The sequence below is a fragment of the Chelmon rostratus genome, chromosome 12, assembly GCF_017976325.1.
Source record: "Chelmon rostratus isolate fCheRos1 chromosome 12, fCheRos1.pri, whole genome shotgun sequence".
NCBI lineage: Eukaryota > Metazoa > Chordata > Actinopteri > Chaetodontiformes > Chaetodontidae > Chelmon > Chelmon rostratus.
In genome coordinates, this window is record NC_055669.1 from 3,615,401 (window position 1) to 3,640,436 (window position 25,036).

General features: G+C 39.7%; 1 protein-coding gene across 1 annotated transcript; it reads left to right on the forward strand.

The window, feature by feature from the left end:
• The first annotated feature begins 3,422 nt into the window (after positions 1-3,422).
• LOC121614451 (myosin-7-like) lies at positions 3,423-15,037 on the forward strand. Its single transcript, XM_041948317.1, has 39 exons — positions 3,423-3,518; positions 3,735-3,771; positions 4,210-4,418; positions 4,505-4,648; positions 4,740-4,896; positions 4,995-5,022; positions 5,108-5,216; positions 5,362-5,454; positions 5,533-5,596; positions 5,684-5,782; positions 5,892-5,995; positions 6,092-6,230; positions 6,346-6,464; positions 6,552-6,701; positions 6,790-6,960; positions 7,086-7,395; positions 7,623-7,702; positions 7,824-8,029; positions 8,529-8,652; positions 8,951-9,087; positions 9,272-9,527; positions 9,626-9,868; positions 9,961-10,137; positions 10,224-10,369; positions 10,455-10,545; positions 10,663-11,052; positions 11,178-11,304; positions 11,376-11,494; positions 11,580-11,776; positions 11,862-12,045; positions 12,171-12,336; positions 12,421-12,545; positions 12,641-12,949; positions 13,035-13,238; positions 13,327-13,623; positions 13,798-13,902; positions 13,992-14,087; positions 14,444-14,578; positions 14,916-15,037. Exons 3-39 carry the CDS (start codon positions 4,218-4,220, stop codon positions 14,934-14,936), a joined length of 5,823 nt encoding a protein of 1,940 aa, XP_041804251.1. The 5' UTR covers positions 3,423-3,518; positions 3,735-3,771; positions 4,210-4,217; the 3' UTR covers positions 14,937-15,037.
• Positions 15,038-25,036: the final 9,999 nt, after the last annotated feature.

Genomic DNA, 25,036 nt, shown 5'->3' on the forward strand with positions numbered 1-25,036 from the left:
AAATGTCAAAACCAGTAAACCAGTAAAGTTTAAACTACTAACCTTCACAATAGTAGTGCATTTCAGTAGTATTCAGTTTCTTTAGTAAGAAGTATCTTCTTTTCAAAGCCAACTGGAACTCAGAAAAGATGCAGACTTGACAAAGATGTCTGTTTGCCCGAAGATAATCTTGATTTGGCGTGTTCATGGTTAGAGTCCTCCAAAACAGACCTACAATTCAAGAAACACCATTCCATCAATCCAAATGGGACAGTATATAATGGCTACATCAAATCTTTTTCAGTTTTCCAAATTAGCAGCCTTCCAATATATCTAAAAAACGTTTTAAATGGTCAACAGTACCTTTCCATTATTTCACCATGTCCTGGTCATTGCTTCATGAGAAGACATGTAGTAATCAGGAGGAGAATCCACACAGCAGTCCACAGCCTGAACAAGTGCGTAGAAGACAAGCCAAAAGAACATCAACTCCTCACCTCCACCACAGCTCACCACCCCCTTAAAAGTGACCTTTTGCAACAATGAAGAACAAATACTAACAATAGCTTTGTTGGCTCTAGTTTCAAACTTAAGTGAGGCAAGGTGCCTCACACCTTCCCTTGTGTGCTCATGTGATTGTAAAAGTCAGAGACACAAGGACTGTGGACAGCTGGGAATGAGACCTTTAGTGGACTGCCGTGTGCTCTGCAAGGGCCTTGAATACACTGAGGCATAATTAAAGGAGATGACAATTCTAGTACAAAGGCAGTCAGGGACAAGACCTGGTGAGATGTGATGTGACAGAGAGGAAGACAGCTGAGATTCTGGTTGCATTACCAGCCAGCATGCTTTGTACGATTTCATTTGTACCAGCGCGTTCACAATATCAAGTTTAAATTCTGTGTCAGGAAGTTTCTGATTGCCACTACCCATGGTAGTTTAAAGTTGCTTTGCCTCATTGTCCTTCAGAGTATGACATACTTAAGTTCTTGAATATAAATTCCTTTACCATATTCTTGTATATAAGTGATGTAGTATCCAACATTACACTATGCAGAGTACATGCGGTACATAATGGGTTTCTCATGGGTTTGTCACCTGTTGCTGCTGGTCAGAGAAAAAATAAAAATGTGTCCTGACGACCTGCGTCACAAGCTGTCCCCAAGCTGTCCGCTGAACCACCAAACCCCCAAAGGCAGCCAGCAGGAATTTCACAAGTTATCTTTGTGCTCAAGGATAAAGAGAAGAAAACAATGCCATGTCAACAGAAGAAGGCCAAGGGCATCACAGCAGGCAACTTTTGGAATGAGGCCTAGAGTGCACAACAAAATATGAATATGATTCAGTTCACAAACATAGGTATCTTGTGTAGGTCTAAAAATCCAAAAATTAGAACCTCTGGTCTTCAACTGATCTGCTCCTCAAAATCCAGTATTCTTTTGTTATGACCAGTTAAGGAAAAAAAAAAGGCACACCTGTGAAGTTTTATGAATTTGACATCAAAGGTAATAACTTTGAATCCAAATGCAGAATGCTAGTAGGAATAAAAGACTTCATGGCTTTGTTACTACAAAACAGTGGTATCTTTAATGCTGTATTCACATGGATTCATGCAGACAGCAAATTCAATATAATTCAATTCACAAGGAGAAAACATGGCCAATCTGGACCATGAGAAGCTAATATTTTTGGTTACTTTTGTTGGAAATGAATGAACGAGCGTATGTTTTAGAGAAAAATTTAAGTTTAAGTTTGCAATAGAATATCAAGAGAAAGCATGCATTACAAGAATAATTACATAAAATAATAAACACAAAATCATTCTGTTTAGCATATTTTATTCCATTCTTTGTAAAAAATATGACATTAACATAGTAACATATTGTCATGCGTGTTTCCTTATGTCTTGACATGCCATTTGAGTGTTTTGTTTGTTTTTGCTGTGCTGTCCAGAAAGTGTCCATCTGCTTCAATGCAGCATTATTGCCCGCCTTTCTTTAGTTTCACCCCCGCCTCTTTATTTGGGAAACTTTTTACCTTTACATTTTTGTTGTTTAATACCCTATTAGCTAATTTTGTGTCATGCAAAGGCCTTGACCACAATGTTAGATACTCACTACAAAACACTGATAGGTGACAGTGTACTCTATCCCTTGTCACATTCAATTGCTTAGTGCATTAACTGGAGGGACTGTGAGTCTTGCAGATGGCATCTGCACTGGCAAAGGAGAGCATACTATCAGGGAAAGTTCCTACAAATTTATAATTTTAACTATTTCAACTGTCTCTCTGCCAATCTTTACTGGTTATGAAGCATGTGGACTTTTGACTCCAAAATTCTGCAGAAAATCTTTCATTATTCAGATGGAGAACGGTTTTGCACAGTTCCAGGTCTTTCAGCAGTGTTTATCAAACACTTCATTCAAAAGACCTTCAAAAGGTCAGCTCATGTAACTTTCTGTATATTCATGTAATACGAACTTGAGTTGGGTTGCATAGACTCTGAACAATTCTACTGTTGGTAAAGAAAAAAAGGGAAACAATGCCAAGTGACCAAGGTTAGACTTGCATATATCTGTGAACAGTGGTGAGTGATAACAAAGAGATTTCACAGCTGTGACCTTGGCCTTGTCTTGCATCTCTATAGACAACAGCTGCAGCCCTTTATTCTCCCTCTTGAAATGTATTTCACACCCTATCACTTGACAGACTATTGTTGAACTTTAGATCATGAAATATTTGATGTCCAATAAATCCTGCTTGCCTGCTACTACTTCATTTAGTTTGAGTATAGAGGCAGTCTATGCATGTCTGCCATGAATAAGACATAAATCATCATAAAGCACAGTGGATCTATCTTCTAAACACAAACAGCCATTAATATAAGTATATGGTTTAATGTGTTTCCTCTTGAGATTTTCAGTGCCAAAAAAAGAAAGAATTTCTGACTAGTTAGTGCTGTTATGGAGCACAGTACGGTAGGTCCTATAATGTGCTGATACAATGAATAATTAATTGAAACAGGATTGATTTAATATTATCACTTACTGTTGTCATGTGAACAGATTTTTTCCACTTTCTTTACAATAACCATGCCCTAACAAGTTTTGTCAATCACTGATTTATGTAGTATACTTAACAAACAAAGAAACTTTGAATAATTACATTTCCAGCATGGAGTTAAGTGTCACTGCCACCCTGACTGTTCATTACTATTCCAAAACGACTTTACATAACTGGGACAAAAGAGAGTTACTTGATAGACTGTAGCCTGTCCCTGTTCCCCCACCTCCTGCCTTCCCCTTTCGTTGTCATGTCCCGTCTGGCGTATTCCTCTGTCGTTCACAAGGTGAGAGCAACAAATAGCAGCACTAGGCTCTACCCAATTTGGAGAATGCTTTTGTGACAGGCAACCTGGATGCCATTTCTCTGATATTCATCCCCATATTTGGTTGACTAACAACCTTTATTAATGGAGAGGCAGCTTGCTGTCAGCCACTGGATCCATCATTTCACTTGACAAAGGTTGACGGTCAAAGGTAAGAAAAACATCAAGTTTCTCACCATCTGAGAAACAGCTTTACTGTATGTTAGTGACCATTTTGAAGAATGTTCAAGATGGTGTAATTAGTCTCATTTGTATATAGATATTATATTTTAATAGGTGTATTTTACTAGAGAAACTTGATTTGTCTTCATTACACTAATGACGTAATATGACATTTTGTTTGCTTCTGTCCACTGAATATAAATAGCACAGATCACAATTTCCTGTGGAGTGACACACCTCAGGTAAAATACACAGCTATTTAAGTGGTTTTTATTCAAAACATCTTGCTTTTCTGTTAACACATCCATATGTGAGCAACAAATTAATGTCTTTTCCTATTCAACCATTAACGGGTTGTTCATGTTCATGTGAAGGACCTCTGGGTGTCCCTATAACTCTAATGTTAGAGGCAAATTCATTTTAGCATATCTGTTTTTGTATTTGTATCAAAAAGATAAAAGGTTTTAAATAATAAAGGTATGTTACCAATGATTGAAAATATAGTTTTTTTGTTTGGGGATATAGGAAACTTTTTCCAAGTTCATTATGTCGAATGAAATCTTAACAATGACTGTTTTTACATTTGTCTGGTGTGTGGATTCCTTGGGTTTTATGTGAATGACCAATTGGTAATGCGCAAGGACGATTTCAGGCTGTAAAAGATGTTTCATTCTTAAAAGGTTTAAAAATGGGTGATGCCGCCATGGCGGAGTTTGGGGCTGCTGCTCCTTATCTTAGGAAGTCAGACAAGGAGCGTCTGGAAGCCCAAACTCGTGCCTTCGACATGAAGAAAGAGTGCTTTGTTCCAGACCCCGAGGTAGAGTACGTCAAGGCATCTGTCACAAGTCGTGATGGTGACAAAGTCACTGTTAACACTGAATTTGGAAAGGTATGTATATCATATCAATTCAGTTCATTTCAAATGTATGTTGATAAAAGTCTTGGTCTTTGAGAATGGGTTATCTCTTTCTGCAGACTGTCACAGTGAAGGAAGGCGATGTACACCCGCAGAACCCACCAAAGTTTGATAAAATTGAGGACATGGCGATGTTCACCTTCCTCCATGAGCCCGCCGTGTTGTTTAACCTCAAAGAGCGTTATGCAGCATGGATGATCTATGTAAGACAACTGCCTAATTGGTACATTTCCTCATTCCTCATGAGAGACCTCATCATCTCAACCCACTATCCTCTATCCCTCATTATGGTAGACCTACTCTGGGCTGTTCTGTGTGACCGTCAACCCCTACAAGTGGCTGCCAGTCTACAACCAAGAAGTGGTTGTTGCCTATAGAGGAAAGAAGAGAAGTGAAGCTCCTCCTCATATCTTCTCCATCTCTGACAATGCCTACCAGTACATGCTGTCAGGTGAATTATCTACTTTAGCTTTCATCTTGTTTAAATATTCAATTATGATGTCATTGCATTTTTTTACCGATAATTTGAAAAATCTCTCACGTTGACAGACAGAGAAAACCAGTCAATCCTTATCACGTAAGTCACACAGCCAACAAAAACCTCTTCAGTAGTTATGGGTCATAAATCTTGGCCTAAAACTTTCTGTCTCTGTTCAACTAAGTGGAGAATCCGGCGCTGGAAAGACTGTCAACACCAAGCGTGTCATTCAGTACTTTGCCAGCATCGCGGCTGTCCCAAGTGGGAAGAAAGATCCAGCTGTTGAAAAGAAGGTCTGTGTTACAGAATATATTTCTGAATATTTCAAGTGTCATTTGTAAAGCTCAATTACACTTAAAGATCATTTCTAAAAGGTTTTTTTGAGTTTTACATACTTGGCACTGAGCCTGAAGTTATGTCTTTGTTCAACAAATTCAGGGTACCCTGGAGGACCAAATCATTCAGGCTAACCCTGCTCTGGAGGCCTTTGGGAATGCCAAGACCATCAGGAATGACAACTCTTCCAGATTTGTGAGTGTGGTACTGCAAATAGCAATTTGTAAATTGAGTGAATTAACTGGACTATAAGAAGTGTTTTCATGCTCTCAGGGTAAATTTATCCGCATTCACTTCGATAACCGAGGAAAGCTGGCGTCTGCTGATATTGAAACTTGTAAGTAACATGGTTTATGTGACAAATTTGAAGGTATCACCTCGGAACTCATCAATATAGGACAATGACAACTGATTTCTCCAACAGATCTTTTGGAGAAGTCACGTGTGACCTACCAGCTCAAAGCTGAGAGGGACTACCACATTTTCTACCAGATCCTGTCTCAGGCAAAGCCTGAACTTCTGGGTATATATCTGATTGCTGCAAATCTCAAGAGCCGTCAACAATGATAATTACTTCTGTATTTAAACACAGTGAGATATTTTAAAGCAAATGTTTTCCATTCCCTCTTTAGAAATGTTGCTTATCACCAACAACCCCTATGACTACGCCTTCATCTCCCAAGGAGAGACAACAGTAACATCCATCAATGATTCTGAAGAGCTGATGGCCACTGATGTGAGCCAAATCCTCAAATCCCAGTCAAAAATGAACTTGCAAATCAACTTTTACAATGCCAGAAATGCATTTTTGATCATGCATTATCATTTTCAGGATGCATTTGATGTGCTGGGCTTCACTCAAGAGGAGAAGAATGGCATTTACAGGATGACCGGTGCCATCATGCATCATGGCAACATGAAGTTTAAGCAGAAGCAGCGAGAGGAGCAGGCAGAGGCTGATGGCACTGAGGGTAAGAGGGTTTTGGAAAAGAAACTAGAGACAGAGACAGACAGAGATAAAAGACTGATGAAAACATTAAAAGGTAGTGATGACCTTGTTGAATTAACACCAAAACTTCTCAACAGTTGCTGACAAAGTAGCTTATCTGATGGGCCTGAACTCTGCTGACCTCATCAAAGGTCTCTGTCACCCAAGAGTCAAAGTCGGAAATGAGTGGGTCACCAAGGGACAAAATGTCGCTCAGGTAATGAGTTGTAGGGAACCTTTGGAGGATAGTTTGATATACATAAAGTTCAGTTTTAAAGATATTTCTAATAACTTTCTTCCCAAGGTGTACTATGCTGTTGGCGCACTGTCTAAGTCAGTGTACGAGAAGATGTTTCTATGGATGGTGGTAAGAATTAATCACTCCCTGGACACCAAGCAACCCCGCCAGTATTTCATTGGTGTGCTGGACATCGCTGGATTTGAGATCTTTGATGTGAGTTTGAAAAGAGCACGTAATCTATATGAAGTATTCTTTGGAGAAATTATTTAGCCTGATTGTACTGTGGACTATTTCATTACAGTTCAACACCTTTGAGCAGCTGTGCATCAACTTCACCAATGAAAAACTGCAACAGTTTTTCAACCACCACATGTTTGTGCTGGAGCAGGAAGAGTACAAGAAAGAGGGCATTGAGTGGACTTTCATTGATTTTGGTATGGACTTGCAGGCCTGTATTGACCTGATTGAAAAGGTGAGTTATGAAGTACCATAAACTACTGTATTAGGACATTGTCATTTAAATATGTTACTGCATTGTTCATTCCACTTTTAAAAACTGCCATGACATTTGTCTTATAACCGTAATGATTTTGACAGCCCATGGGCATCATGTCCATCCTTGAAGAGGAGTGCATGTTTCCCAAAGCCTCTGATGCCACCTTTAAGGCTAAGCTCTATGACAACCATCTGGGGAAATCAAACAACTTCCAGAAGCCTAGAATTGTCAAAGGAAAACCAGAGGCCCATTTTGCCCTGATGCACTACGCTGGAACGGTTGATTATAATATCAACAACTGGCTGGTGAAGAACAAGGATCCTCTGAATGAGACCGTTGTAGGACTATATCAAAAATCTACTGTCAAGCTGCTCGCAACTCTCTTTGCAAATTATGCTGGAGCAGATTCAGGTTTGTATTTAAAAGGGAACAAGCATCTGAGTTTAAAAATATTTATCAATCTATCATGTGGAAGATTGACATGAGGAATGAAGAGGTTTTGAATATAAATGCAAAACTTCAAAGGAACCACTCTTCATTTACTTTTTTGTGTGTCACTTGTGCTGTTTAGAATAATCTAAAAACATATCTTCTATATATTTTGCTTTTGAAAGTCTAATGATAAATATTATAAATAGCTCAAGAGACTGGTGGGAAGGGCAAAGGTGGTTCCAAGAAGAAAGGTTCATCCTTCCAAACTGTGTCAGCCTTGCACAGGGTAAGAGAAACACAGCATCCTCAGAGTCCTTAACCATATGGCACTATATTGTTTATATTCATTAAGGTGTTGTTATTACAGCAACTGGCAATCAATTCTGTCCTCTCTGGTGCACTCACAGGAGAACCTGAACAAGCTGATGACCAACTTGAGGTCTACTCACCCCCATTTTGTACGCTGCATCATCCCCAATGAGACCAAGACTCCTGGGGCCATGGAGAATCCTCTGGTGATGCACCAGCTGCGCTGTAACGGTGTGCTGGAAGGTATCAGGATCTGCAGAAAGGGCTTCCCTAACAGGATCCTCTACGGAGATTTCAAACAGAGGTATCTGTCAGATATACAGATGGGTGGCACATTAAGGAAAAAATATTAAGTCTCTTTGAAGGTGGACAACCAGAGCAGCTTCAAGGTGAACTGTCATAGATTCTCCAAGTTTCTGGCACTCTGCTGGAGGGATTAACACCATTCTAGTATAAGATATTCACACTCTACACACAAGTGTTTTGATGATGTGGTGAAGAGCACTGTCTAACAAGTTGCTCCAAAATCTCGAATAGATGTTAAAATGGATTGCTCTTCGGTGACTGTGAAGGTCACAGCACATGATTGACATCATTTATGTACTCGTTAATCCATTCAGTGAATCTTTATGTCCTGTAAGCATTTCTTATGTTCTCCACTGAACTTTTTTCTTTTCATTTGTCACCCAACAATGCATTTTACTATATTTTTAGTGATAGTTATTTAGCTGGGCATGTTTTGGGAGTGATATTTCACAAAACCTGAAATGAAACTGAAATGATCTTTTATCATCATTACAAAGATATCGCATCTTGAACCCAAGTTCTATCCCTGAGGGACAATTCATCGATAACAAGAAAGCTTCCGAGAAACTGTTGGGTTCTCTGGATATTGACCACAACCAATACAAATTGGGGCACACTAAGGTAAGTGAATTGGTGAAATACATACGGGCATATGTAGTACTAAGCATTTATATTTCGGCCACAGTGTGATAAGGAACTGCGCAGTGAAACTGAATTTTAGGTCAATATGGTTTTCTATTGACTACAGTTCTTTAAGTATGGACAAAAATTGGGTATCATTTGTTTCAGCTACTTCTACTTTCATTCACAATATTACTCTCTATGTGATAACACACAATGTACACACTCACACACACCCGCCTTCAATGTGGGCATCTTGTACATGCCACTGACGATCTCATCTGTATGCAAAAATCAGGTGTTCTTCAAAGCTGGGCTACTTGGTCTACTCGAGGAGATGCGAGATGACCGTTTAGCTCTAATCATCACAAGGATTCAGGCAAGGTCACGAGGTGTTCTGGCAAGAATTGAATTCCAGAAGATTGTTGAACGAAGGTATATGCACTAATAAATCCAATGCCTTAGGTATAAGAAGGAGAGAAGGATTCATTTCAATGAAATAACACAGAGAGCACATTCAAATAATGGGCTCATTATATAGCATGCCATTATTTAAATTGTCAAGGAAATAATTACTTGTATTGCTCTCCTCAATATTTTTATGAATGAATTTTCACAGGGATGCACTACTTGTGATCCAGTGGAACATCCGTGCCTTCATGGGGGTCAAGAATTGGCCCTGGATGAAGATGTATTTCAAGATTAAACCTCTGTTGAAGTCAGCAGAAACTGAGAAGGAGATGGCCAACATGAAAGAAGAGTTTGGCAAACTCAAAGAGGCTTTTGCAAAATCTGAAGCCCGCAGGAAGGAACTCGAAGAAAAAATGGTCACTCTTCTCCAAGAGAAAAATGACCTGCAGCTCCAAGTTCAATCTGTATGTTTAAACACTGATTCTTACAGCATTACAATTAATATCAACATCAAACCAGGACTACTTTTGCTATATGACATGCTTTATGGTTTTAATAACAGGAGCAAGATAATCTCTGTGATGCTGAAGAAAGATGTGAGGGGCTGATCAAGAGCAAGATTCAGCTGGAGGCAAAAATTAAGGAGCTGACAGAAAGACTGGAGGACGAGGAGGAGATGAATGCTGAACTAACTGCTAAGAAGAGGAAGCTGGAGGATGAGTGTTCAGAGCTGAAGAAAGACATTGATGACTTAGAGTTGACTCTGGCTAAAGTGGAGAAAGAAAAACATGCCACTGAGAACAAGGTACCACAAACAACAATCACTGTGAAATTACTCTGTGTGTCCCAATTAACATTCATGTTGAAGTCCATTCTAAAAATTTCCACTGGCCACAGGTCAAGAACCTGACTGAGGAGATGGCTGCTTTGGAAGAAATCATCGCCAAGCTGACCAAGGAAAAGAAAGCCTTACAGGAAGCTCATCAGCAAACGCTGGATGATCTGCAGAGTGAAGAAGACAAAGTCAACACTCTGACCAAGGCCAAGGTTAAGCTGGAGCAGCAAGTGGATGATGTAAGAATTGACAAAATCAGGTGAATTTGTATAAAACAAATAATAAAGAGGTGAAAAAGAAAATTGTATAATATTTCTGCCCACAGCTTGAAGGATCCCTTGAGCAAGAGAAGAAAGTACGTATGGACCTTGAGAGAGCAAAGCGCAAGCTTGAGGGAGACCTGAAGTTAGCTCAAGAGAGTATCATGGACCTGGAAAATGACAAGCAGCAACTTGAAGAGAGGCTGAAAAAGTAACGTTAAAAGTGCATTAGCAAAAGCTCAAATGTACTTGAAATTGTGTGGTAGTTGGTACATTTTACATTTTTTTATGCACAGGAAAGATTTTGAAATCAGCCAACTCAGTGGCAAAATACAAGATGAACAAGCAATGAGTGCCCAGCTCCAGAAGAAACTGAAGGAGTTGCAGGTAATATTTAAAAGATAAAGAAAGTAAATTGGCTTGTCCAGTGATGTGACATCTGGTGATTCATTCATTTCAATTCATAGCCATTCAATGCAGAAATTCACTTTGATTTTGGTGTAGGCCCGCATTGAGGAGCTGGAGGAAGAGCTTGAAGCAGAGCGAGCTGCTCGAGCCAAGGTGGAGAAGCAGAGAGCAGACTTGTCCAGAGAGATGGAGGAGATCAGTGAGAGGCTGGAGGAGGCTGGCGGAGCAACAGCTGCCCAGATTGAGATGAACAAGAAGAGGGAGGCTGAGTTCCAGAAACTCCGCAGAGACCTTGAAGAGTCCACTCTGCAGCATGAAGCCACCACTGCCACACTGAGGAAGAAACAAGCTGACAGTGTTGCTGACCTGGGAGAGCAGATTGACAACCTGCAGAGAGTCAAGCAGAAACTGGAGAAGGAGAAGAGTGAGCTCAGACTGGAGCTGGATGATGTGATCTCCAATATGGAACATATTGTGAAAACAAAAGTAAATGACTTTTATCTGTTGTACTTTTCCACCTCATTGGTTGAATAATATTTTACTTAGTTAGTTTAAGACATAATTCATTTTGAAACAGATTATGTGACACTGTTAATGCTCCTTGTTTTCAGAATAATTTGGAGAAAATGTGCAGGTCTCTGGAGGACCAGATGAATGAATATAAAACAAAGTCAGAAGAGGGACAGCGTACCATCAATGACTTCAGCATGCAGAAAGCAAAGCTTCAAACTGAGAATGGTAGGCATTTGACTTGAACGCTGTGCTTTGTTTGGGACGTTATGAAGTACTCATTCTATTCTTCAAATTAGGTGAACTTGCAAGGCAACTTGAGGAAAAGGATTCCCTTGTGTCTCAACTCACCAGAGGAAAACAATCCAACACTCAACAAATTGAAGACCTTAAAAGACAACTGGAAGAGGAAATCAAGGTAGCACACAAACAGCTGTGAGGCCTCATTTTGAACAGAATAAATGTTAGTGCATGAGAAGCATTAAAATATGCTTTCATTTCAGGCCAAGAATGCATTAGCCCATGCAGTGCAGTCTGCTCGCCATGACTGCGACCTGCTCAGGGAGCAGTATGAGGAGGAGCAGGAGGCGAAGGCTGAACTGCAGCGCAGCATGTCCAAGGCCAACTCTGAGGTGGCTCAGTGGAGGACTAAGTACGAAACTGATGCCATCCAGAGAACCGAGGAACTGGAGGAGGCCAAGTGAGTAAAATATATTTTCACTCAAACAACTCTAATTTAAAATCTTAAAAGAAACTAATTTATAATGAATTAAATCATAATCCAGGAAGAAACTGGCTCAGCGTCTGCAGGAGGCTGAAGAGGCTGTTGAAGCAGTGAATGCTAAATGTTCCTCTCTGGAGAAGACCAAACACAGGCTGCAGAATGAGATTGAAGATCTCATGGTGGATGTGGAGAGGTCTAATGCTGCTGCTGCTGCTCTGGACAAGAAGCAAAGAAACTTTGACAAGGTTGAATAATAGAAATTATAACACATAACGTATGGCAATTTTTTGCCCTTTCAGATGAAGAATTAATATATAATGACCTGTAAACAGACATATTTCCTTGATCTGAAATGTGAACTGTCTCTCAGATTTTGGCAGAATGGAAACAGAAGTACGAGGAGTCTCAGACTGAGCTGGAGAGCTCTCAGAAGGAAGCCAGGTCACTGAGCACTGAGCTCTTCAAACTGAAGAATTCCTATGAAGAATCTCTGGAACATCTGGAGACCATGAAGAGAGAGAATAAGAATCTCCAGGGTACGGGTGGCACCAGCTTACACCTCTATTGCAGAATTTACTCTTATGACTAAGACACTTACAATGTTACACTTTGTTTCTCAGAGGAAATATCTGACCTCACTGAACAAATTGGTGAGGGTGGAAAGAGTATTCATGAGCTTGAGAAGATTCGAAAACAGTTGGAACAAGAGAAGTCTGAGATACAAACAGCCCTGGAGGAAGCAGAGGTATGTTGAAAGTTGCAATGTTGGACTTCTTGATTTTTTTGGTAATTAGCAATAACAAGTCAAATATTTGATTTTCAACCTATATTTCTTGACAGGCCTCACTGGAGCACGAGGAAGGGAAGATTCTCAGAGTCCAGCTTGAATTCAACCAGGTTAAGGCTGATATTGAGCGCAAGCTGGCCGAGAAAGATGAAGAGATGGAGCAAGCGAAGAGAAACCAACAGCGAACTGTGGATACTCTTCAGAGCTCTCTTGAGGCTGAGACTCGCAGCAGGAATGAGGCCCTCCGTCTAAAGAAGAAAATGGAGGGAGACCTCAATGAGATGGAGATCCAGCTGAGCCAGGCCAACAGGCAGGCAGCTGAGGCCCAGAAACAACTTAAGGCTGTTCATTCACATCTAAAGGTATGTATTTTACTTTGAAAAGGACTCCCTGGACATATTGTGTTATCATTTTGCTTGCTTTACAATAAATATGGCACTCCTCCAGGATGCTCAGCTCCAGCTTGATGACTCTCTGCGAGCCAATGACGATTTGAAGGAAAACATTGCCATTGTTGAGAGACGCAACAACCTGCTTCAGGCTGAAGTGGAGGAGCTCAGGGCTGCTCTGGAGCAAACTGAGAGAAGTCGCAAACTTGCTGAGCAAGAGCTGATGGATGTTAGTGAGAGGGTGCAGCTGCTCCACTCACAGGTAAGATACATTATCAATACATTCTAACATGCTTGTTTTACATTCACTGTTTTCAAGTTCAAATTCTACTCTATTAATGTTAAACTAGAACACCAGCCTGATAAACCAAAAGAAGAAGCTGGAGGCTGATACATCCCAGCTTCAGACTGAAGTGGAGGAAGCAGTGCAGGAGTGCAGAAACGCAGAGGAAAAGGCCAAGAAGGCCATTACTGATGCTGCCATGATGGCAGAGGAGCTGAAGAAAGAGCAGGACACCAGCGCTCACCTGGAGCGCATGAAGAAGAACATGGAGCAAACCATCAAAGATCTGCAGCACCGTCTGGATGAAGCTGAACAGATCGCCATGAAGGGAGGCAAGAAGCAGCTGCAGAAGCTCGAGGCCAGGGTGAGTTTCAATAATTTCTGAGAAATCAAATGAACAATTTATGAAATAACAAAATCACCAAAACCTGGCAATATTGAACATTTTAGAGATGGAACAATTCCTCACTGTAAAATAGTCTACATAAGCATATTTAATCGAAAAACAAAAATCTATCTTTACATCATCCCTCAACAGATCAGAGAACTAGAAAGTGAAGTAGAGGCTGAACAAAAAAGGTCCAGCGATTCTGTCAAGGGAATACGAAAGTACGAGAGGCGAATCAAAGAGTTGACCTATCAGGCAAGTTTCTGTGCATTTACGAAATTGTGGAACACACAGTATAATGTCTATGCAAAATTACAATTCAATTGTTCTTTTTTACTTTTCAGACAGAAGAGGACCGTAAAAATCTTGCCCGTCTGCAAGATCTGGTAGATAAGCTGCAGCTAAAAGTCAAATCCTACAAGAAAGCTGCAGAAGTGGCGGTGAGTATTTAGTATTTTTGAGAAGCTAAAAGAAAAAAAAGGCATAAAATCTGCCCAAGCCTACAGCATGTGTGTGCATATTCAATACCATTGCCCATTCCCTGCTCGATACAGTAAAATCTATTGGGTAGAGCTGGGCAATATGGCCGATAATAACATAATGTCTTGATGAAATGACTTCACAAACATTGTATCAAAGAACACTTTTAAAACATTTTACATCCAAAACTGACTTTCTATTTTTTTAAAATCTCTTATTAAATGTAATTGAAAAGATATGTTACCATTGGCACCAGCAGCATATTTCATTATCTAAACATGTCAGGTAGTAATGAGGAAATTTTGTTCTCCTTCAGGAGGAACAGGCCAACAGCAATCTTACCAAGTTCCGTAAGCTTCAGCATGAGCTTGATGAGGCTGAAGAGAGAGCTGACATTGCTGAGTCTCAGGTCAACAAGCTACGTGCCAAGAGTCGTGATGTGGGGTCAAAGGTCAGTTTTTGGATTTATTTCCTTTTCTGTGCTGGACACAATGCATGTGCCTGTTTTGGGCCAGCTATGGTTACAGTAAATACAGCATTAATGCTGCTGCAGAATGAAGAATGGAAATACAGGGAACACTAACACTAAAGTTGTGTTTATGAGCTAGTCAGTATATTGGTACAGAACTCATTAATGCCACCAGTTAAATCGTGTACAGTATGCATAAAACTATACACAATACACAGGACAGTGAATCTACATAATTTAAATGTTTGATCATAAATTGCAATGAATTAAAGAAATAATATTTCAAATAATTCCTTGTTGTTATTTGTCTCTTAATCAGAAAGGACACGACGAGGAGTGAAGCTCGTGGAATGACATTCTTGTTTCTGAGGCACCTGATGTCTGAATGGTGTCTCCCTAAGCATGCCAGTTGTTCAGTAGAATAAAATTAATCTGCATCTCAAATTGTGCCTCTGCTTTTTTGAATCGTACTTATGTATGCACAGTCAAACAAATGTTATGATACTGGTGATACTTAAGTTAATTGGGATTATAGCCACTACTATTACACAATTAAAATGCATTTAATTCAAATTGTGGGATTTATGTCACAATTATAACCTGCACATATATAAATGTAGCTACACACATTGCAACTACTACTCCAACAAGCATTTCAAGCATTTTTTAAATAAAAGCTGATCAGTTAATGATTGTAGGATTTCATCAAGACAGCCTTGGAATGGCTGAATTTTCTTAAGCTGTATGCATTTCATGAACAGTTTTATGTCCAGTATAGCAAATTGATCAAATTTGTTATACCACTGAGACATCTGCGACTCAAAATAGTTATTTCTGTACATTAAGGAGAGTGTGATTATTTATGGATATACTATGTGTCACTCGTAGCTATATTGTGTGTAGTATCTGTGATCACACACAGCAAAACTGATGTGATGGTTGGATTTGGTCAGAAGTGTGCTCTGGTGTACTTGTATCCACACCCAACAGTGATGTCTTGGTGTAGTTGGGACACATCCTGGAGTAAACCTCTATATCATTGCAGCTGATGAAAAGCCGAACCACTAGAGGTCAGTACAGTCTCAAGTTGCTGTTTTTTATAGTAATGATGATAAGGGCAACTGTTGGGTGATGCCTGGGAATTTATAAGCTTGTTACATCACTTTGGTGATCAAGAACAGGACATATTGTCTAAAGTCTTGCAGGAAATATAAAGCATGATTTCAGAGGATCCAGTGGATGGACCTTTCTACCTAATTAGTTTTTGTTTTATGGACACAAAACAGCCTGGAGTTCATTACCTGACCTAGTGAGTCACAGAGAGGCATAAGTCATGTCATAATAAGCAGTACTCTGCTGTATGAAAAAATATGAAAATCTATGTGATCTCACTGTCCACTAATGTAGACAGTAATTTTTGTACATCAACATCAAAATTCCCACTCACAATCATGACCATTTTATATACATAAATCTTACGGAAGGTATCTCAATTCAAAGATTTCTAATGATGAGGAAATAAGTAGCGTTATGAAGTTAAATCAGCAAATTATTTTAAAGTATCATGACAAACAGTAAATATATCACGCTCATAACTAAGCTCACTAATATAAAATGCAATATAACCTTTGGCACTATGTCACCACGTATATGCATAGCATGTGTAATAACAAAGCATTGGTCCAAATTCTCTCTGAAAAAAGAGCAACCATGTCATAAATGTATATATATATTTCATTGCAAATCTCTCACCTATATATTGCTCCACTATCTGTTCATTTTCAAGAACTGACATTGGTCAACTAACATTTCACACACTATCACTCCAGTTACACATGAAAAATGTAATACTTCATGTGCATAAACTGCAGATTGTGCAGATGTCACCTATAATACACACATAATGAACAACACAATTTTTGCTAAATTCATTAAGATACAATGTAGTTCAAACCATACCTTTTAGCCCTGTTACGCACAACGTTCAGTCCTCATCAGCAGAAAAACCTTTTAATCTATAGGAGTCTTGCAGCTCTGAGGCAAATGCACGAACCACTGACTTCATGTCTGAATGCAGACCAGAAGAAAGGGCAAGACAAAAGAAGGACACATGGAGGCAGGGTCCAATACTCAACACCTCCTCAAGTGACCTTCAGTAAATAACAAGCATCCTAACAATAGCACCCTCATCTGAAAGCATAGTTGGCTCAGATTTCAAACTTAAGAGAGAGAAGGTGCCTCACACCTTCCCTTGTGTGTACATGTGATTGCAGAAGTCAGAGATACAAGGACTGTGAACAGCTGGGAATGGGACCTTTGATGGAGGGCTGACTGGAATAGATTACAGCTAAGTAAAGGAGTTTAAAATTCTGCAATGAAGGCAACACATTGCCAACATTATGGAGGTCCATTGTATGGAGGACAAACTAAAGAACTTCCTGTTGGTATCAAGGCTGAGCAAGGCTCACAGTTGCGCTCATAAATTTACATAGCCCTCGCAGAATTTACAGCGTTGGTTTTAATTCTTCTATAGAGCTTCAATGCCTTTGCTTCCACCCTACATTTCATCCCTTTTAACTCTGAACTCACATTATCTTGGCACTCGCTCACAGAATAGATGCTCTACGCTCCATTGATCAGATCTGAATTTGGGAAAATGTCATTCACTTACAGTGCACCTTATACATGGAACAGCCTGCAGAAGGTCTTACACTTGGACTCTCTGCCACCACTACAGCTGTTCAAAGGCTCATTTCAGACCTAGTTTGAATTTATTGTAAATGTTGTACCCTATTTTAAATATTGTATTTATCTCTTTTATTTATTTCTTCATTGTTTTATTTCCTATATTTTTAGTATTGACTTTATTGTTATTCTGTATTCATGTGTAGATCTGCAATCTCCTCCCCCCTTTTCCGTTTTGTGCTCCTGTGTTTTTCCTTCCTTTTGTCTCTTGTCTGTCTCTCCCCTGTCCGTCTAGTTGAGTGACATCACTCCAGGGCCGACAGGTCGGGCCAGCCTCTTCTCTGATTAAGCACAGGTGTGCTCACCAGTATTCGTTGAATCGTCTGCCTACCAACGTGTGTGCCTACCTTATTTCAACTTGACCTGCAGTTCATTTTTAATCAATCAACGTGGCATTGTGAGCAGGGATTCCAGTTGGTGCCAGTCAACGTGTCCTGGAAGGCTTCAATATCCCAAACAGGATAAATTCTGGTCACATACAGTATTATCTGACTATGGACCCACTTTTTCCATGTTTTTGTGTCCATGTGATTAAAGGTGAAAACAGATTTTGACATGCTTTGCAGTATTTTGCATGATTACAGCAGCTGGCAGCCACGAAACGGCCTGCAATGTAATCTCTCTGGGTGATTGTGCACCATCAATGTATGTACATGCTTGTTGTTGCCACTGACAGGCTCAGAATTTTATTGTAAGTATGTATTGTAAGTGTTAATTAAGTTTAAGAATATGAGGGGCTGTCTGTTGGCCTGACCAGTATTGTCTCAAAGTGGTAGTGAAGGCACGTTTGAAAACAGCATCCTATCTTTCACTAATAATACCAGGTGAGATAGTACACTGAACAATCCTAAATGGTGACAGCCAGAGCAACGTCAAGTAATGTTTACTTTGCTTGTCATTGTAAAAACTGACACAAAATCAGAAAAGCATTGTACAACGGTGAGTTTTGTATGTCGATTATTTCTGCACATACACAGGTTGCACACATGCTGTTTAGCCATTTCATATATGAACTCCAGACAATGTCTGGAGAATCAGGACATTGTCACATGTAGCACACAACAGCAGATAGTATCCAAAAGTTCAGGGTAGCAGTGCATGTATGAACACAGCCAATGGTATGTGAATTTCTTTCCCTTTCTAAAGACTTTTGGTGCTTACATAGTTCATCTCATAGCTGAGTGGTCTGGTTCAGGACTATACTATACATTGTTATTGAGGAAGTTTCTGTGTTTTGGTGGGGAAATTCTAATGGACGCATACTTACAGAATCTGCACTGTCATACTTCAGGTGTGCCTCCCTGTGCAGAAGTGGGAAAGGTCACTGTCCATGGTGCTGACCTTCCTTCCACCTAGTTCACCTTTCCTTTCCTCTTGCAACTCTATAGTTGATGCAAAGAAATCAGGAGTCTTCATGAATACAATACTAGCTACAGTGTTTTACCCTATCTAAAAAAGCACAATTTTTACTGGATAAATGCTGGACTAAAAAATAAAGTACCGGTACCTTAAGAAAAAAGTAATTTGCTGTGGAAGATGCACTGTCTCTCTGTCTGAATAGTTTTTATATGAAACTATAATAGTCATAATCTTATAAAAGTGTTCTTAAAACAAGTTTTGAGTCTTTTAGTTGCGGATGTTTATTTTACACTTGACGATACTGTTGTTCCTTGTTTCACATGGTTGTATAAAAAATCATGGGCTGTCTATTGTTTAATCACCTGTTCATGCTCCTCTCCATGCAAAAACATCTTACTGATACACACTCCTCTGCCGTGCGTCATAAGCTGTCCAGTAAATCATCACCACCATAAAGGCAGCCAGCAGGAATTTCACAGGCTATCTTTGTGCTTAAGGATGCAACGCCATGCCAGAAAGCAAGGACAAGGGTAGAAGCAAGGACACAACCAACTTCTGGAACTTTACCAACCCATTTTAAACACGTGGTTGTAATCATGATATCCATCCATCCTGCTGACTTTGATAACTGAATTTTTTTCTAGTCTTAGTCTGTTCGGAGTCAGCTCTGTTAACCTAAACCTTAACAAAGCAAATGTTGGCTTAATTTTTTTCATATGTAAAGTATGGTCAACAATGAACCAAAAAATACATTTTTATATCTTGCTTTTGCAGCAAACACACAAACAATCTAGTGACACTGATTTTTTTTTTTTAGTTTGTTTAGGGGAATAATGGTCAAAATAACTAACTTTAGAGAAGGATTTAAAGGCATGAAATTAATGTCTATATTTGACAAAGACTGGTTAACTGTCTTTCATGAAAATAAGAACTGGATGCAGAACATAGGTTGTGAATAGATGGTCTTAGAAAACTGAATCAAGTCAAGCACAGAGGGCAATATTGTCCCTCAAATTACAAAAAGGTCATTTGTAACATTTGTTTAATTATAATTTATGTTTAGCTACTACTACCATTGACATTTTTCCAAGCTTATTTATCTCATATAACAAGCCACATAAATAAATCTTATTCCTGTGTCAATAGGTCTGATTTTCCATCATTCACATCCACATTCAAAATCTCATAATAATTGAGCTATAGCCATTATAATGTTACACATTGCTGAACACGCTAGACTGTCTCAATGGCTTGGCTACAGTTTTACTAATTAAAGTACCACATGCTAACAGGAGGCTACAAACAGGAATACCTATGCGCATATGGATAGATTTTTATAAATTAATCTTGAAAATGTCTTTGCTAATCTCAGAAATCCTAGATACAGCAACTAAAATTAAGACAACACATCCGAGCAAGTAACAGAAAGTCTGACAAACATGAGAATGTACAAATGCCAAAATCTAAAGATAAATGCCTTATCACCATGTGTGCTTCAAGGGTTGTGTTAATCCCAGAAGCTAAACTGCAATTCTTCTAGCTGGTAAACTGAAGATAGGCAGTATTATCAAGTCTGAGCACGCAGTTACACTTTGTATTCAGGATTAACTTTTGCCCCATCTCTTCTGTCTTCATAGAAAAGCTCAAAAATTTTGTCTACCCAGTCTGCTGTCTATATTACCATGTACAGTACATCCATGTGAAATACAAGCAAGTGGCAGCCTCTGTGTGTTTTAACACAAAATGCCACTGTTGAATAAAGACGGCAATCACAACTACTGTACATCATCATGGACAACATTTTGCTAGCTATCCAACACCTCGCTAACTACCTAAGCTAGTTAGCTAGCTAGCTAGCTATCATTGATATTTTGAATTTGTTTGCCTCCCATACACCTCCAAACTGGTGGGCAGTAAATAAGTGCAGTTATTCATGTACTGTATATATAGTTGAGTACAATTTTGGGGTAAAATAGCATACTTGTAGCAATAGCAGCTTCCTCAACTGACCTTCCCTTCCTCTCAGACCTGCGGTTTCTTTTCATTGCGCGAGCACTCATTCCTCGTGTTCCCGCCTCCACCTGCACGTCATTACGTCATGCGTGGACTAGCCAGCAAGCAGACTGTGTGACACGCTGGTTGTAGCTGGTATGCTATGATGTTGCTGTGTTCAGGCTGTGTCCATAAACGTAGACGCCTCATCAAGCGGGATGGTCCGTTGCTGCGATACGCCAGCGTGTCCGCCATATTGGATGAGGCAGATCTGCCAAGTAAACTAATTCACAGAAATGGATCGAACTTTTGAAAGTGTCTTTCTACAAAGTGATTTAAGTTAATACATTTTATCTACCCATTCACACGCACTAATATATTTGGGAGCGAAATATGCATCAGAAATAACATATGTAGCTTTTAATGTGATGATTATAAATGCTTACTCCTTATATGTTTAGGACATAGGTAAGCACCAAACCAACATATGTATTTTTCTAATGATTTTATGAGATTTACTGCTACCAATGTAGGTAACACTGTTATTGTGATGATAAATATTGAAATATTTATATTAAGCATCTGTGTTTATAATAACCAGATCCTGAAACATAGATGTGACAGGTGGGTTTTCTGAATAAAGAGCACAAACGTTTACATTTAACTGATTTTCATTAGTCACTTTGATATTCAGTGATTGATGAACATACATACATATAGCTATATATATCTGAACATATATACATACATACATTTATCTATACAGGGGATCAATGATGAGAATATATACACTGCTCAAAAAAATAAAGGGAACACTAAAATAACACATCCTAGATCTGAATGAATAAAATATTCTTATTAAATACTTTGTTCTTTACATAGTTGAATGTGCTGACAACAGAATCACTCAAAAATTATCAGTGGACATTAAATGTATTAATCCATGGAGGTCTGGACTTGGAGTCACAGTCAAAATTAAAGTGGAAAAGCACACTACAGGCTGATCCAACTTTGATGTAATGTCCTTCAAACAAATCAAAATGAGGCTCAGTAGTGTGTGTGGCCTCCACATGCCTGTATGACCTCCCTACAATGCCTGGGCATGCTCCTGATGAGGTGGTGGATAGTCTCCTGAGGTATCTCCTACCAGACCTGGACTAAACCATCCACCAACTCCTGGACAGTCTGTGGTGTAACGTGGCGTTGGTGGATGGAGCGAGACATGATGTCCCAAATGTGCTTAATTGGATTCAGGTCTGGGGAACGGGCGGGCCAGTCCACTCTGTCACGTCTGTCACATGTGCTCAGTGTGAACCTGCTTTCATCTGTGAAGAGCACAGGGCGCCAGTGTCGAATTTGCCAATCTTGGTGTTCTCTGGCAAATGCCAAACGTCCTGCACAGTGTTGGGCTGTAAGCACAACCCCCACCTGTGGACGTTGGGCCCTCATACCACCCTCATGGAGTCTGTTTCTGACCGTTTGAGCAGACACATGCACATTTGTGGCCTGCTGGAGGTCATTTTGCAGGGCTCTGGCAGTGCTCCTCCTGTTCCTCCTTCCACATCTCCTGATGTACTGGCCTGTCTCCTGGTAGCGCCTCTATGCTCTGGACACTACACTGACAGACACAGCAAACCTTCTTGCCACAGTTGCATTGGTGTGTCATCCTGGATGAGCTGCACTACCTGAGCCATTTGTGTGGGTTCTGTCTCATGCTACCACTAGAGTGAAAGCACCGCAAGCATTCAAAAGTGACCAAAACATCAGCCAGAAAGCATAGGAACTGAGAAGTGGTCTGTGGTCACCACCTGCAGAACCACTCCTTTATTGGGGGTGTCTTGCTAATTGCCTATAATTTGTACCTGTTGTCCATTCCATTTGCACAACAGCATGTGAAACTGATCTTCAATCAGTGTTGTTTCCTAAGTGGACAGTTTGATTTCACAGAAGTGTGATTGCCTTGGAATAATATAGTGTTGTTAAGTGTTCCCTTTATTTTTTGAGCAGTGTACATATATCTATTTGTACAGGGGGGGGCAATAATGAACATATATACATATATCTATCTGTACGATATATACGACCGTTCGCTTTTGCCCCATCCAATAAGGCAGCAATGTTGACGTACGATTCAGCGCGTCTACGTATGTATGTCTATGGTAAATGGTAAATGGACTGTATTTATATAGCGCTTTTCTAGTCCTCTAACTACTCAAAGCACTTTACAACAAGAGCCTGCATTCACCCATTCACACATGGTTCGGGAGCAACTTGGGGTTCAGCATCTTGCTCAAGGATACTTCAACACGTAGACTGCTGAGGCCAGGGATCGAACCACCAACCTTCTGATAGGTGGACTACCTCTACCTCCTGGGCCACAGTCACCCCATGGCTGTGTCATGTTGACGTAAAAAGGACTGTTTATTGCAGTTACTTAACGTGGCAAAACCCACATCTTACACTTAATGCTTCAGCACTGAACCACTCATTAACAGCACAAATGAACTTTAATGAATAATGTAATCAGTGCCTTGTCCGTTAAACAGTGGCAGTGCAACACCTGGGTGGTTTGATCACTCTGCAGAGAAAATATCCAAATGAGGTGCTGAATAGTCTATGTATGAACACACATATCAGGTTTGTGATGTGTGTGGGTTTTCTGTGACTTTTCTGGCTTCACTACTGATTTTGGTCTACAACTAGTTAACAAGGTCTACCAATATGCAAAGATACACTCTACCTCATGTAATGTAAAGGTGTCATCATGTAAATTAAGGTAGAAGAAATGACACAACTTTGACATTGGCTGGTATTTTGCTCATCTTTTTATTTCATGATTAATATTCACATCACTGGTTAACAATTAATCACAATGAACATCTCTTTCATACCACATATTCAGAATTGAAGGGGGGAGATGAGCTCTATCTAATCGGACAGATGCCCCTAACGACCAGCAGTTTGTTGTCTTCTACATGCTCTTACTATGATGTTGTGCCCTACAGAATAATACAGCACGCTACAGTGGGTCGACTCCACAGTCCTGAAAAGTAGATTCTTTACCTGTTTCCTCTCAATTTATAGTGACAGATTCAGACATGTAGCCACAATACAGTAGATAGGACCAAAAATTTGAATCATATTAACAAAGCCTGTCTAATAAATAAAATCAATACAATATTAATTGTGTACAAAGCAGTACAGTCTTAATTTTGTGCTCTCCTTGATCAACAGTTGGAAAATTGGTTTGCCTGGACGACCATGTGGTAGTTGCTGTATATGTGGTAAAGGACAAAGTAGAGGAAGATACTTTTCAGTGCTGTGATACTGACAAGCCTCTGTAGGTGGGAGACACAGCTAGAGGCTCCAGGTGCATATCTACCAACACTGCCTTTTATTCTGGATTTACCCTTCCCCAGTTACATTTCAGGCAATTAGCCATCTCTGTTAGGACAGTTCCAGTTCAAACTGACTGTATGTTTGAGCTCAGCATTCATTGATGTGTCCTAGGCTTTTTAATAGTGCAAACTGGTCCAAACTTTTCCATTATTCTCAGCCTTTGTGATTGAGACTTAGTAGATCATTTGGTCCAAGTCTTCCCTTAATTCACTCCCGTGTTGGTAGGTATGTCAAGGTGTCTATACAGGAGCTGTCTAATACAGAACATTACTTTCAACCACATGCCAAAAGACTAAGTCTGGTTAGTCTAACAGGGGGTGGCGGAAGGCGGAGGAAAGGGCTGACCAGTGTGTGTCACATGTACAGTAGTGCATTTCAAACCAAAGTGGAAACCAATCAGATTGTTTCTTTCCATTTTAATGAAGTTTGCCAACCAATTCGGACGTGTGTTATGCTGTTTTGTGATTCCAGGTTTTCTGGTTTTCTGTCATGCTTCTGTTGAGCCACGTAGCAGACCACACCAAACACGACACACACTGTCTCCCTTCCTGGCCGTCAGTTTGAATCCGGTAAATAGTGTTTCTATATGTGATCGGTCTTCCAAAACGGAACAGAGACAAATCTCATACATGTATTCATTATCTTGCATCTTTAATACATTTTAAAAACATTCTTGAAACTTCAGCAGCCCTTTTCTTGAAGGAAAAAAGGCAGACTCTGAAAAAGGAAAAAGTACACTTTTCCTTTCTTATGCTTTCAATCTTATAATAATACCATTATTAACTTTAACGGTAACAGGTTTATGAACGCGAAAGCTCATCTGTCAACATCCACAACACCCTGTTAAGAAGTAAGATTTTTTTTGTCTTTTTTTCTTTGATTTTAATTTATTTGAGTTACCTCTGGAGTGAAAAAACATGGTGGAAAGTATATACAAGGGACGGT